The sequence below is a fragment of the Asterias amurensis genome, chromosome 13 (assembly GCF_032118995.1).
Source record: "Asterias amurensis chromosome 13, ASM3211899v1".
Lineage (NCBI taxonomy): Eukaryota > Metazoa > Echinodermata > Asteroidea > Forcipulatida > Asteriidae > Asterias > Asterias amurensis.
Genome location: NC_092660.1, coordinates 4,443,690 through 4,459,368, shown reverse-complemented (window position 1 = coordinate 4,459,368; position 15,679 = coordinate 4,443,690). Strand labels below are relative to the sequence as shown.

Sequence of the window (15,679 nt, the reverse complement as noted above, 5' to 3'; positions counted from 1 at the left end):
GCAGCCATTTTGTTTCATGGTACTCGGTAACGGCGTGCCTTTTCGCAACGTTCATCCCCGTTTACCAGCTCAAAGTAAGTGTCTGATATCCGACTCAAAGCATAGATGTTGCGCGTATACGTTGCACCGGTATCAGACTAACTAAGAATCCAGCATGTCGGGCAGTGAGGACGATTTGGAGTTTCGCATCAACACAAAATTTGCTGAAAATTACAATAAATGGCGAAGAAAAGAAGAGATTCAAAAATGTAAGTATTGTGTCATTGTGTGCGCTTATATCGAAAGAACTATAAACCCGTGACTGAACTAAAATAGTGAAAAAAACGGCCGATTTGATGACTGCCTAAGTTGCATTGCAATTGCATTGCATTGCAAATGTATTTGGATTTGCAATGACTGCTTAAGTCAGTGACGGTCGCACTAAATACCGACCCCTCACGACAACAATTTTTAACAGAACATTTGAACATAATTCAACTGTTAAATATGTGCACAAGACTCACATGCATCTAAATTATGTTCAAACTGTTGAAAAAACTTGTATTTTTAACTGTAAAAAAAAAAGTTTTTTACCCTGGCTGAGTTTAGTAACCAACGGAAATTTTTGCCATGTTGTCTTTCGACGTACTTGGACGATTCTATTACGCCGCAGGGGCAGGAGGCAATTTCTGAGGGCTGAGTTGTATTTTGTTCTTTTTGGTTTTATTTAGCTGCTGTTTTTTTCTTGTTAAAAATGTTAGTAACTAAGCCGCCACTCAGGAATTCGAAGTAAAAAGGGGAGATTTAAAAAAAAAATTTTTAAACTCCATGATGAGAGGCACATAAAATGGTCAATAATCATTTGTAAAAATGATTGAAAAAGTGGTGGCACTGCACTGGCTCACACAATTTGGAAAGTTTTCCTTGGTATGCGAAGAGTCATTTGCAGTACCAAGTGCCCAGTGCATGTTGACAGGCTGAGACATCAGGACAATTCATAACCCAGTTAAAAACATATCTGTTTACTTTCAATAGTTGTTGATTTTCTTTTACAGCGCATAGGGACCTCACGGTAAATAATTAAGTTTTTTGGGTTGGAATTTAATTTATATTTACTTTTTTACTTTTCTAATTCTAGTGAAAGATCGTTATGGAGAGAATCCAGAAGATGATTCCTCAAGTTCTTCAGAGGAAGAAGATGAAAATGCTGAGGTACTCCAACTCCTTTATGACCTTTAACCTCGGTGATAAAACTTTAGTACCTTAGCGACCTGTTTCCCCCTCAAATGTTTCTGCCCTTTTTGGAAACAATTCTCGGTGATTTTTTTTCATGCCAATGAAACTTGATATATAAACATCGGCCTGATGATCAATATTGGCTCGGAAAAGACTTTACTTCCTCACCTAAATACATCGCTTCTCTCATCAACATCCATAAGCCATCTCGCTCAGGTCTCCGGTCTTCCAGTGATCTCTCTCTAGTTGTCCCCAAATCGAAACGATCATGGGGTGATCGAGCATTTGCTTCCGCCGCTCCTCGCTTGTGGAACAAACTCCCTAACTCAGTGAAGACATGTGAGACTGTTGATAACTTCAAGAACAAACTGAAAACACACTTAATGACACGCCATTTTTAATTACTTTTCTTCTTGTGAGCGCCTTGAGCACCCCTTGGGTGGATATGTTTTGCGCGTTATAAATATCTTTATTATCTTTATTATTATTATTATTATTTTGTTTCATCCACAGGGTCTTACCTCACTGGTAGAGAAAGATTTCTTGAAGATGCTTTCATACGTCAAGAGCAAAGATCCTAGGATCTACAATAAGGAAGCTACATTCTTTCATGAAGGTTGGTTGATGACTGCTTCAAGATTGAGTCGCGTTGTTCTTTTCACACAGGGGGGTTTTAAAGGGGTACCTGCAAGGGTAGAGGTTGACATTGAGTATGAAAAAGCCTGGGGACCGCAGCGGTTGCCCACCTTAGTTGTGGCTTACAAGTTTCTTAAGTAGACCTGATTCTTCCTTTTTTTATCCTTTAGTTTCACCTTAGTAAATCTATAAGGAAATTGTCATTTTCTGTTGGAAGATTTCAAGTTCCCTTACGAAGTATCACATCTGCTCATGTTCTTTAATGACCCAACATTTCCAAATAACTCCTGAAACCTTTTTCTGCATACTATTGTATAAATTCAATCTTTCGCTTTAATGTAGAATCGTCGGAGGAATCATCAGACGACTCCGATGAAGATGCCACATCCACCAAGAAGAAGAAGAAGAAACAAAAAGTGAAGAAGGCAAAAGAGGATAAACCAGTGTTCCTGAAGGACTATGAGAGGAAGATCATCACAGAGAAAGGAGGACACTACAGCGACGAGGAAGAGGAGGTGGAAGATAGAAGGGATGAGTGGTTTGAGAGATCAGCATCTCCAACATATGTACAGGAGCAAGACATGATCAAGAAGAGGTAGGGTGGGTTGCACTGGGTTGTGCTGGCTGGCTTGATATGTGTAGTCATTATGGATTGCACTAGGTAACAATCACTGGCACCACAGAGACGAGGAAGAGGATGGGGAAGATGAAAGGGACGAGTGGTTTGAGTGATCAGCATCTCCAACATATGTACAAGAGCAAGACATGATCAAGAAGGGATAGGATGGATAGTGGGTTGCACTGGGTAATGCTGGGTTGAGCTGGCTTGTTTTGTATAGTCGTTGATGGGTTGCACTGGGTGGTACTGGGTTGAGCTGGGTTTGTATAGTGGTTGTTTTTTGCACTGTGTAGATAATGGGTTGCACAGAGTTGAGCTGGCTTGTTTATGCATACTTGTTAATGGGTTGCATTGGATACCACTGGCTGGCACTGGGTTGAGCTGGGTTTGTACAGTGGTTGTTTTTTTTGCACTGGGTGTTACTTGGTTGCCAATAATACTGGATAATGAGGAAGTGCCGTGGCCGTGCGGTTAAGAGCACCGAATTCAAACTCGGGTGTTTCTGATCAGCAGAGTGTGGGTTCGCGAATCCCCAGCCGTGACACTTGTGTCCTTGTGTCCTTAAGCAAGACACTTTACCATTGCTTCATCCTTCGGATGGGACGTAAAGCCGTTGGTCCCTTGTGTTGTGTAACGCATGTAAATAAACCCAGTGCACTTATCGAAAAGAGAAGGGGTTCGCCCCGGTGTTCCTGGTTGTGGCTGCTTAATTCGCTGTAGCACCTTGTAAACCCTTATGGGTCTCAGAATCCATCACTGCAATAACCTATCTTTCTGAAAGTTTGTATATACTCAGCGCCTTGAGTACCTTGTTTGGTACATTAGATACGTGTGCTATATAAGACTTCGATATTGTTATTTTTATAATGGGTTGCACTGGGTGGCTTGAGGTTAAGTTGAGATTTTGTGTCCAGTGGGGTGTTGTGCATTGGGTAACACTAGATGACAGTTGGTTGAGTTAGATTCCAGTTGGGGTGGGAAGGTTTTGCCTTGATGTTTGATGATTACACACGATATGTTTGCTGTTTGAGGTGGTTGTGACAGAAACAAATGATGATAGTTTTCTTGTTTTCACAGCTTCCAGAAGGCGTTACTAAGCAGTGGTGAAGATGACAGTGAAGATGACACCCTCTTAAAGAAGAAGGAGAAGACGAAGAAAGAAAAGGTACTGCATGAAATCGGTTGTATTACAACCCCACCTCGGTGCACTTCTGTTGCTGGGAAACCTTAAGCATCTTGAAGAAAGTTATGCAAAAGTGAGCTTGTCTACCCATATTAACAAGGGTCCAATTCCACAACCGGCAACCGTCAGAAACACCAGAGATTGAGTTTGATGTTCTTAGGCGCTCGTCCACGACATTGGGTTATTTCCCCGTATTATTCATCTTAGTTGTTATTTCCCATATATTATTCATCTTGGTTGTTTGTTTATTTGTTTCTTTTGTTTTCTTTCTCAAGAAAGAGGAAGAGGAGGAATATATCCAGTGGATGAAGGGTAAGAAAGAACAAGTGGAAGACGTGGACCAGGCTCAAGATGCTGCTGAACTGGTAAGTTCTCTCGAACCCGCCACCCTTTAAAGGCAGTGGACACTATTGGTAGTTACTCAAAATAATGATTAGCCTAAAACCATACTTGGTAACGAGTCACGGGGAGAGGTTGGTAGTAAAAAACATTGTGAGAAACGGCTCCCTCTGAAGTAACGTAGTTTTTGAGAAAGAAGTGATTTTCCACAAATTTGAATTCAAGACCTCAGATTTAGAATTTGAGGTCCCAAAATCAAGCATCTGAAAGCACACAACTCCGTGTGGCAAGGGTATTTTTTCTTTCATTATTATCTCGCAACTTTGACGACCAATTGAGCTCAAATTTTTCACATGTTTGTTATTTTGTGCCTATGTTGAGATACACCAACTGTAAAGACTAGTCTTTGACAAATACCAATAGTGTCCAGTGTCTTTAAAGGCAATGAATTCTTTTAGTGGTTACTACACAAGTTTTTAGTGACTATAAAAAACTTACAGGGTGAAGAGTAATGGAGAGCTGTTGATATTATAAAGCATTGTGACCCCCTTTGAAATAGTGTAGCTTTAGAGAAACAGGTAATTTTCAACTCGAATTTGAATATGAGAGAGGGTTCAGGGCCCAATTTTTGCTTAGCATGAAATTTCTTCCTTGATTAAAACGCGATTACCAACAAAATTCCATTTGTTGCATATTTCTTGTTTGTATTCAGCTGTTGTTTGCTTATCCTGAAAATCATGTGGAAATTTGGTTGGTAATCCTGTTTTTATCAAGGAAGAAATTTCATGCTAAGCAAATGTTGTGCTTAGCAGCTCTATGAAATTGTGCCTAGGTCTCGGGCATCTGAAAGCACATGATGCAATGCAACAAGGGTATTTCTTTATTTCATTATTTTGTTGCAACTTTGAAGACCAATTGAGCCCAAATTTACGATTGATGATACCGGTAAATAATTCCAATATTGTTTTGTTTTTTTTTCCCAGGATGCTTTGAGAAAATATTGGACTGATCCATCGTTGGAAGAAGGGGAGAAATTCCTGAGGGACTTCATTCTGAACAAAGGTTACAAAGACCAAGAATCTGATGAGTGAGTTGCTAATTTTATTTAGAAAAAAATAATTCTTCATATGTAAAGCTATAAATATTTATTTGAAAATAACTGAATATCTTTTGATTATCCCGTTGCTAGGGAAACGCCTGCTATCGAGCTGGATGAGGCGGATTTCTCCGAGGAGGAGCGTCTTCTAGAAACCCAGGATGAATTTGAGAGGAAGTACAACTTCCGCTACGAGGAACCTGATGCAGAGTTTGTAAGTGTTATTAGTTTGAAAAGGCGTGCATAATATTCTCCCAACTGTAGTCTGATTTTGTTTCAACTAGCCTGCTCTTGCCATCATTAGGAGTCTTCTCAAACGAAACATAACATACCTAGCAAGTTAAGTAGATACACATGTGGTGTTACTGCAAACCATATAAATATTTGATACCTATACATGCAATGCCTCAAATCCCAGGTACAATTTGTGTTATTTATCAAGAAGCACTTTTTACAATACCTCCTTCATTTATTTACATTTTTGTTTTTAATAATCAGATCAAACGCTACCCACGTACGATGGCAGATTCAGTGAGGACTAAGGATAACAAAAGAGCAGTTAAGAGACAAGAGAGGAAGGAACGCAAGGGTCAGGTAGGTCCCTCATTTCCTTCAAAGATTCTTTTAGGAAACTTTGTGTCATTATTTGCTTTAGATGAATCTAGGTGTTTTGTGAAACAGAGGCCCGGGAATGCAGTTTTGATCTCTGCATGTAGTCAACAACTACTTTGACATCACTAATCAAGGCTTTTGAATTCTCTTATAGACCCTGGACACTTTTGATAATTGTCAAAGACCAGTCTTCTCACTTGGTGTATCTCAACATTATGCGCAAAACAACAAACCTGTGAAAATTTAAGCTCAATTGGTCGTCGAAGTTGCAAGATAAGAATGAAAGAAAAAAACACCTTGTCACACGAAGTTGTGTGCTTTCAGATGCTTGATTTTGAGACCTCAAATTCTAAATCTGAGGTCTTGAAATCAAATTCGCGGAAAATTACTTCTTTCTCAAAAACTATGCTACTTCAGAGGGAGCCGTTTCTCACAATGTTTTATACCATCAACCTCTCCCCATTACTAGTTACCAAGTAAGGTTTTATGCTAATAATTATTTTGAGTTATTACCAATAGTGTCCACTGCCTTTAAAGACACTTGGCCATATCTACACCTTCTCCCTGATCCCTAATCCTCCTCTTGATCCCCTAATCCTCTCCTTATCTCTAACCCGCTATTCTTACTACCTCACAGGAGAAAGAGCACAAGAAAGAGGAACTGAAGCAACTGAAGAATCTTAAGAAACAGGAGATAATGGAGAAGCTAGAGAAGTTACGTCAGGTGACTGGAAACGACACCGTTGGGATTGAAGACGTCGACTTAGAAGGAGATTTCAATCCTGAGGAGCATGACAAGGCTATGAAGGTAAGCTTGGCCCAATTTCATTGAGCTGCACATCGATAGGTAGCCAGAACATCTGGCGTTACACTGGAGGCTCAGGAAACACGCCAGAGAATATCTTGACGGTAGCGTGGTATGGATGTACCGTTGATCTTGCACTCATTTCACAGTCAAATTGTACTTACACGTGTAAGTATAAAACATCACTGTATGGATGTACATGTACTGTAATACATGAACGTTATATCTAATAATTTTGCTGGTTCTGTAAAACCAATTCTTGTCTTTGTCATTCTGGATTTTTTTTAAAGATTTTTTTTTATGCAAGTTGCCTGACACACAAGGCCTGAAGGCCACTTCAAGGTGTGGGCTACAATTATTTTATTCCAGAGGCCGTTGCCACCTACTCCTAGGGCTGAAACAGGGTTATCCACTTTACAGTCCATATGGATGTAGGCTTGGGTATCATCAATCCGAAGCCTGGCAGGGGACCAGTATCAACTGGTTATATTTGCCTGAGGTTGCAATTTTTGCGAGATCTGAACAATCTTGAAAAGAAGGTGTACTTGAACTTTGCTTGTACTTTTTGTAGTGTTTTATTGGTGATCATATACCCGTGGTTCTATAGAGAAAGCAGAAATTAACCCCAATCAATTATACATATTGGGCTGGTAACAGTAATCATCGTTATACATTATACGCTATGATATGGGCCTACATGTACATTTATATGCATTGCAACAATGTGGATGTAAACAATTTTAAACGTGAATTACATGGAAAACCAACTTCCCTTAAAATCACCCTTTGCAATAATTAAAACAGTACTCGCGATTAAGATGCACGCACGGGACTTTGGTGATTAATAGAAGTGATTCGATGATTGGATTAACCTGGATATTTAGGAGTTATTTGAGGAATTTACGTGATTAGTTTGGATTCGGACTTGTAAAATGGCGATTGGTATGATCATGGAAACATTGGAGATTTTGATTCAAGAGAGGGCGCTATAACAAAAACTGTCCTGATGCGGAGACTTTCTGACAATCTATTTTGTAAAATCTGTTACAGAAAATCTTTGATGAGCAGTATGACTTGCAGGAAGGGGAAGACACCAAACCAGAATTTGAACATGAGGACTGGGAGGAAGGTAAGCAACGTTCATATTTGTTTTTTTGTTGGAATTTGTTTTGAAATAAATACAAAACTTTAAAGGCAGTGGAAGCTATTGGTTATTACTCAAAATAATTATTAGCATAAAAATTTACTTGGTAACGAGTAACGGGGAGCTGTTGATAGTATAAAACATTGTGAGAAACGGCTCCCTCTGAAGTAACGTGGTTTTCAAGAAAGAAGTAATTTTCCATGAATTTCATTTTGAGACCTCAGAATTACAATTTGAGGTCTCGTAATCAAGCATCTGAAAGCACACAACTTCATGTGACAAGGGTGTTTTTTTATTTCATTCTTATCTTGCAACTTCGACGATCAACTGAGCTAAAATTTTCACAGGTTTGTAATTTTATGCATATGTTGAGATACACCAAGTGAGAAGACTCATCTTTGACAATTACCAAGAGTGTCCAGTTTCTTTAAAGACTAGCTTGGACAAGTGATCTTTACTGAAATTCATTTAAAATGGGTTCAATCGAACATGGGGTCTCATGAGACTGAAAAGGTTTTAATCGTAGAAAAAAAACTTATTATTTTCGATAACCTTGTGTGGTGCTTTTCAGAATAAAAAACTTTAAAAACTTAATGACGTCATCACACATGTGATGTTATTTGTTGAAGCTCCGTTTTGTATGGACACTTTGTTGCAATACAATCTTTTGATTGATACTCACGAACAATTCAGAAGTGCCAACACGTAAAAATTTCAGTTTAATGACAAACAAACACATTATAAACAAGTTCAAATAGCATTCCGGTTAAAAATCTTTTCGCAATTTAGCATTTCCACAGTAGTATGTGATTTCTCGAGTAGGGCAAATTTGTCCATTTCAAGTATTCAATGACCTCTGCCCTTTGTACAAGCCATGTTGCAGTGAAAGTGCGTGTAAAGCATACTATACATTGACTCTACGACTTTCAAATGTCAGTGTTATTAGTGTAAAACATGAACATGTTTTTATCCATTTTTGATTGTAGAAAACTGGGACAATTGGAAAGGTGGAGACTACGGAGACGAAGAATATTACGATGAAAATGGAGAGGAGCTTGATTATGAGGATCCAGACTTCAATGTGAGTCAAATTTGTAATTAAATTTGAATGTCTGGTACAGTTCCTTGTTAAGGCAAATATATGAAAATAACATATTGCCTGTCCCCGTCCCCTCCGATTTTGGAAACCGTAACAGATTTTTTTGGGGGTTATTTGTTATTAAATATTTTCAAACATCAAAACATATCTACAAATTCTTCTTGTCGGAGTCCAGAAAATCCATACCTACCACAAACATTTAAAACGAAAAAAAATTGATACTATGTGTTAAACATTGCTACAAACTATGACTATCTGTTTTTGATTTTGCATTATGGCTTTCCATAGTTTTCCAACCTCGTTGCATCTTAGACATGGTGGTCATCTTGAACAAAAATAAAAGTCCGGACGATGTTATTTATCTTTCTTGGCCTTATTATAATGAGCTGATTTATCTACTTTGTTTGTCCATAGATGGATGCAGACTACGACCCCTCCCTCTCCAAGCAAGTCAACAAAGAGAGAAAAGCAGCACTTCAGCAAGAGCTCCTTGAATCTTCCTCCAAGAAGAAGAAGAAAAAGAAGATGTCCAAGTTTTCTGAGGCGTTGAAAGCCAAGAAACCAGTCTTTGATCCAAGTATGTGAAAACAAAAAGTTTGTTTAAACTTCTTTAGAACAAGCACAGTACCCAATTTCATGGCTTCTCTGTCCGGGGAAAAAAAAAACTGTAAGCGCAGAACTCCGCAGTCACCGGAGCCATGAAACTTGGCCTAGTTGATTTTAGGAAATACTTCAGTGCTTTGTAGAGTGTTGCGGCCGAGTGGTTCAGAGCATCGAATTCAAGTTCTGGTGCTAAGTCACCAGAGTGTGGGTTCGAATCCCGGTCGTGACACTTGCGTCCTTGAGCAAGATACTTTACTATAATTGCTTCTCTTCACCCAGGGGTATAAATGGGTTCCTGCGAGGGTAGAGGTTGATATTGTGAATGAAAAGCTTTCGGAGTGCCACGGCAGCTCGGGGCTGTATACTAAGAAAGATTAAAAGGATGTTTATTTGCCCTATGACCAGGGGACTAATGTAAAGTGCATTGATACGGTTTATTGTGAAATGCGCTATGTAAGAATTTTTTGTTATTATTATTATTAGTAAGATGCTGTGGTCATTAATTTGTTGGAGTAGACCAATCTATGACCCTACCTTTAAAGCGCCTTGTACCCTTTGGTAATTTAAGTAAAATTATTCTGAAATTTTAGCAGTCGGGTTGGAATAGCTGTATCTTGCATCACCTTCTACCTCTAGGGACCCTGGTTCAAACCCCATCGAGGGCACTATTTGGATTGGGTTTTCAGTCCCTACCTGATTACGTGGGTTTTCCCTGGAATATTTTTTGGGGGTTTTCCTCCCCCACCTAAAACTGAGACTTCCTTCATTGTCTGGGGTTCTTGACTAGTACAGTGATTAAGTTAGTTTTTCTGAGAGACATTGGCCTCAGAACCAGATTAAATAAATGAAAATAAAAATTTAATATTTTTTTATTTATTTTTTATGAAGATGATAAAACGTTTGAGGAGTATATAGAAGAGTTCTACAGACTAGACTATGAAGACATGATTGATGATCTACCGTGTCGCTTCAAGTATCGTAAAGTTGTCGCTAACGACTTTGGCCTGTCAACTCAGGAGATCCTAGCAGCCAAAGAACGAGAACTCAATCAATGGGCCTCTCTGAAGAAAACTTGCCAGTACAGGTAAATAATTGATTGAGAACTCAATTAATGGGCCTCTGTGAAGAAAACTTACCAGTACAGGTAAATAATTGATCGAGAACTCAATCAATGAGCCTCGCTGAAGAAAACTTGCCAGTACAGGTAAATAATTGATGGAGAACTCAATTAATGGGCCTCTGTGAAGAAAACTTGCCAGTACAGGTAAATAATTGATTGTGTCAGGGCCTAGCGGTTAAGAGCACTGGACTCAAGGTCTGGTGTTTCTGATCAGCAGAGTGTGGGTTTGAGCCCCAGTCTTGACTCGTGTGTCCTTAAAGACATTGGACCATTGGTAATTGTCAAAGACTAGTCTTCTCACTTGGTGTATCTCAACATATGCATAAAATAACCAACCTGTGAAAATTTGCGAGATAATAATAAAAGAAAAAAACACCCTTGTCACGCAAAGTTGTATGTTTTCAGATGCTTGATTTCGGTACCTCAAATTGTAAATCTGAGGTCTCAAAATCAAATTCGTGGAAAATTACTTTTTTCTCGAAAACAACATTACTTCAGACGGAGCCGTTTATCACAGTGTTTTATATTATCAAACTCTCCCCATTACTTGTAATCAAGAAAGGTTTAATGCTAATAAATATTTTTAGTAATTACCAATAGTGTCCACTGCCTTTAAGCAAGACACTAAACCATTATTTAGGCATGTATGCTACATTATTGAAAGGGCAAGGGCACCAAGGCATGTTCTTTTTTTTAAAGGGCACCCTATGAGGAAATTGTAATTTTCTACTTGACCAGGGGCAATGACCAGGGGGGCGCCAAGGCAATCACCTTTTTGCCTCTGTGGAGTACCAGGCCTGATTATTGCTTCAACAGCTAATTAATTTTTCTTTTTTTTTTCCTTCTAATTGAATCAGAACTGAGGAAGAGGAAATGAAAGACGTCAGGTTATTTGCGAAGAAGGGAAAAAATGAGGCCAAGAAACAACGAGTCTTCCTCAGTCTGCAGGAGGACCACCAGTAAGTTGCTCGTAAAGGGTTTTGATACCTTTTGTAGACCAATTTTTATGCCAAGACACAAGTCCCTACTTACTATGAATGAAGATGTATGTGAAATTATTTACCTGGAGAAGTTTCAGCTTCATGAGTCTTCAAGCTCTTGAGAGAAAAAAAATGAAAGTGACAGAGCAATGTTTTTAGGAGAGGCGTGTAAAATGTGCCAAAATAATTGTTTTTCTCCTGAGACAAATTTCTCAAAAACTACAGCACCTCATTAAGTAATATTTTAGCTGAAGCTTTATACCATCATTTTCTTCAAACCGTGTAAGTTAAATGTAAATCTGTAAACATTGTGTTTTGTGTCGTACAAAAAGTACCAAAACCCTTTAGTTTAGCCAATCAAAGTTGTTTTTCTGCACTTCCCTACCAGGAGTTAGTGACGAGCGGTATGGATTTGGCGCGCTGCTTATTTTAGCCAAGCTGGGTTAGGTTGGCTGTTTACATTATTCAGTATTGATTAGTGTACAGACAGGACTATGCAGGGTTCAATTTCGCTGCACTACTAACTGTCACATTCTGTGCTTCAATCACATTTCTCCACTTGCAGTGCAAGCGCTGATTTTTCTATTTTTGCTTTGTTAGCGTAGAATGCCTGGTAACGCGCGCACAAGCCAAAATTTCCTGCTAACCGTGAAATACCCTTGAATTAAGCACAGAGAATTCCCTGCTTCCGCAAGCACGGATTCGTTGCTTGGGGTAAGCAGAGCCATGAAATCGGGCCCTGATTTCTAGGTTGGATCCAATCATGTTTCAGAAATACTGAGCTTTTCTTTTCTGTTCTTTAGAAATGACAGTGACAGCAGCGGAGAGGAGGTCCCGAGGAAGAAACAGAAAACGGGAAAACCCGATGGTCAGTCATCCAACTCTCAATCGAAAAAGAAACAGAGCCCACAGAAGAAAGCTGTGAAGAACCCAATATCAGTTGCCGAGTCTGGGAAGAAGCAGCCTAAGCTAGAGAGTAAAGAGACACCTGATCTGGTGAAGGAAGATGATCATTCAACTAGGACGCCGAAGAAGAATCCAAAGAAGAGTCCTGCCCCTGAAAACCCTGACGATGTAGCAAGTCAAAACATCAAAGCTGCGGTATCCAAAGTGATTCAAGTGGAATCTAAGGAATTACAGCCAAAAGTATTCCTGAAGAACACTGATGGTGGTTTAAGTACGTCAAGCAATGCTCCAGATAAGCCTGACAATCTCACTGATGTTGGTATCTCACGGGAGAGTGACACAAGGACTTCTGAAACGCCACAAACTAGAAAGAGAAGGAAACGAAACCGAAGAAGGAGTCATTGTGAAGATGATCCAAAAGGGAAGATTGTCGAAACCTCAACCTCTGAAACGCTTGAAGAGTCTAAGCCATCATCTACCAGCAAGCAGAATGCGTCTGGCAATCCCACCTCTGCAACTAGGACAAAAGCGAACGCTAAAGCTGTAGAAAAGAAAGAAAATCCCACTGCTGCTACCAAAACTAATGACAGTTTAAATAGTACAGTTGGTACGAAGACAAAACGGAAAGCAGAAAATAATGACATGAAGCAAGACTCAAAGAGAGTAAAAATTGGTTTAGTATCACAATCAAGTGAAAGGACTGAGGGCAATGTACCTGAACTAGACGTGAATTCAGCCGTCAAGACTGATTCACAAGATGGCAAAAAGAAGAGAAGGCGGAAGAAAAAACCTAAAAATAACGAGAATCCAAATAATGAAAAACCAAGCGTTGAGCAAAGACCACAAGGAGATTCACCAGCCACAAATATTCAACCAAAACCGTCTTTGCAAAATAATACAAATACTCCTGCCGTAGACTTCTCTCAAATTATAAAGAATCTTAAGAAACGGTCGAGTAAAGGCGGCGTGGGAAGTCAAACACCATCAAAAGTTGACTCCAAGAAGAGTACACATGAATCAGCATCAAAAGTATCTTCTGCCTCAAACAAGGTCCAGAAGCCTACAGATAGAAAAGCCGACATCCAATCTTCAAAATCTGGAGCTGGTGGAACCCCTAAGACTACCAGGACTCGTAACAAGAATCGCAACAGGAGGACTGCTAAGAGGAAAGAGCAAGGGCCGGTGAAGAGGAAAGAACAAGGGGGGTCTGTAACGGATGCCAGACTCAAGGCGTACGGCATCAATCCTAAGAAGCATGGGTTTAGGATGAAGTTCTTGAGGGAACAGGAAGCTAAGAAAAAGCAAAAGCAGAACCAAAATTCTTAGAACTAAATTTTTGAGGAACTTTTTTGTCTTTATTCGAGGTCCAGAGTACCACACTGGAAGAAAGATGCATCTCAAAACTCAAGTGGTCTAGTGGTAAGAATGACAATGGTCGTGGGCTCGAATTCCACCCGAGTGATATGCATATGCATGTGGGTTTGTTCACATGACGTGGGGGGGTGGGGGGGGGCAAAAATACATTGTCTAGATCTTAATGTTTGTTTGCTGTTCCATTGTTGTATATTTTACTAATTAAGCCACACTTTTGGAAAGGTGGTTGCTTGGAGTTTTTTATTTTCTCAAGGCTCCACTGTTTTGAAATCAAATTATATTTTTTACTGATTTCTTATACATGGGGGATAAATAAACAAAAAAATGTTTTTATGTTCAATACTTGAAGATTAGTGTTCCAAGTCACTTGTTATACTTTCCAGGATGTTGTGTTCAAGCAGCTCTATGAAATTGGGCCCTGTAGAGTGTGATAGAGTTCCTGCCTTGACCAGACACTTATGTCCTTAAAAGCAGTGGACACTATTGGTAACTACTCAAAATAATTATTAGCATAAAACCTTACTTGGTAACGAGTAATGGGGAGAGGTTGGTAGTATAAAACATTGTGAGAAACGGCTCCCTCTGAAGTGGAGTACTTTTCGAGAAAGACGTAATTTTCCATGAATTTGATTTTGAGACCTCGGATTTAGAACTTGAGATCTCGAAATCAAGCATCTGAAAGCACACAGCTTTTTGTGTGACAAGGGTGTTTTGTTTTTTTCATTATTATCTCGCAACTTCATTATTTTATGCATATGTTGAGATACAACAAGTGAGAGGACCGTGGTCTTTGACAGTTACCAATAGTGTCCAGCGCCTTGAAGCAAGACACTTGACCATTGTAAAAGAGCCCAGTTACACCTTTTCATGGAGGTAGAATTACATGCATACACTTATCGACAAGAGAAGGGTGTGCCCCTGTGTTTCTGGTAGTGGCTGCTGAATGCACCTTGGAAGCATCTTATGAAATCTTTTATAAGGTACTACATAATGGGTTCCATATTTCAAAAACGTCAAACACCTGTCTTTTAATCGCTTTAAAGGCAGTGGACACTATTGGTAATTACTCAAAATATTTATTAGCATCAAACCTTTCTTGGTGACGAGTAATGGGGAGAGGTTGATGGTATAAAACATTGTGAGAAACGGCTCCCTCTGAGGTGCCATAGTTTTGGAGAAAGAAGTAATTTTCCACGAATTTGGTTTCAAGACCTCAGGTTTCGATGACCGATTGAGCTCAAACTTTCACAGGTTTGTTATTTTATGCATATGTTGAGATACACCAACTGTGCAGGCTAGTCTTTGACAATTATCAATAGTGTCCACTACCTTTAAGATTGTATTAATTAAAACAAATAATTCAAGTTTTTCCTATGTGTAAATAAAAATGTAAAAATCATTAAACAACAATGTGAACAAGATTTATTAAATAATAAAAAACATGAAATTTCATGAATATGAATTGGTTGACTTGTCATTATTGTAGGCGGCCTAGTGGTAGTTTTTATTTCCCGGTCCCTCTAATTGTGGTAGACAAAAAAGAAGTAAGGTTCACATTAATTATGCTGCATTTGCTTATTTCAGTGTCATAAAACACACATTTTGTGAAGTACAATCAAGATTTTGATCTGTTTGATCAAATCAAAACTTATTTTCTCACATTGTTGTTTTGTATTCCATGGGTTTTGTGCAGGGGGGGGGGTAGCCTAGTGTTTAAGATGAAGTCTAAACGGGCTACCAGTCCTCACCTGGGCCCAATTTCATAAAGCTGCAGAAAATACCGCTTGACAAACTTATTTGTTTAACAAAATATTATTAGGGCACCAGTTACAACAATGAAAGGTAAATTTTATTTTTTTCTGGTAACCTGTTTCTGCTAAGCATACTTTTCTGCACCTTTAACAAGTTGCCCTGTCAAATTAATCCCAGGTTATTCAATGCTCGATAT

The 15,679-nt window shown here is 39.1% G+C and overlaps 1 protein-coding gene across 1 annotated transcript; it reads left to right on the top strand.

Moving 5' to 3' along the window:
• Window positions 1-144: 144 nt before the first annotated feature.
• On the top strand, window positions 145-15,090 carry LOC139946428 (protein KRI1 homolog). The gene is made up of 16 exons (XM_071944072.1): window positions 145-248; window positions 1,118-1,191; window positions 1,729-1,831; window positions 2,194-2,446; window positions 3,548-3,635; window positions 3,929-4,018; window positions 4,976-5,079; window positions 5,182-5,302; window positions 5,587-5,682; window positions 6,338-6,508; window positions 7,556-7,634; window positions 8,636-8,730; window positions 9,163-9,325; window positions 10,240-10,435; window positions 11,329-11,430; window positions 12,255-15,090. The coding sequence occupies exons 1-16, from the start codon at window positions 155-157 to the stop codon at window positions 13,681-13,683; spliced, it is 3,258 nt and encodes a 1,085-aa protein (XP_071800173.1). The 5' UTR covers window positions 145-154; the 3' UTR covers window positions 13,684-15,090.
• The last annotated feature ends 589 nt before the right edge of the window (window positions 15,091-15,679 follow it).

Excerpts from the sequence above, each read along its gene's own strand:
- LOC139946428 (XM_071944072.1), top strand. The coding sequence starts at position 155 with ATGTCGGGCAGTGAGGACGATTTGGAGTTTCGCATCAACACAAAATTT. Across the intron at positions 1,192-1,728 it reads AAGAAGATGAAAATGCTGAG|GGTCTTACCTCACTGGTAGA; the intron begins GTACTCCAACTC and ends TTTCATCCACAG. Across the intron at positions 6,509-7,555 it reads AGCATGACAAGGCTATGAAG|AAAATCTTTGATGAGCAGTA; the intron begins GTAAGCTTGGCC and ends AATCTGTTACAG.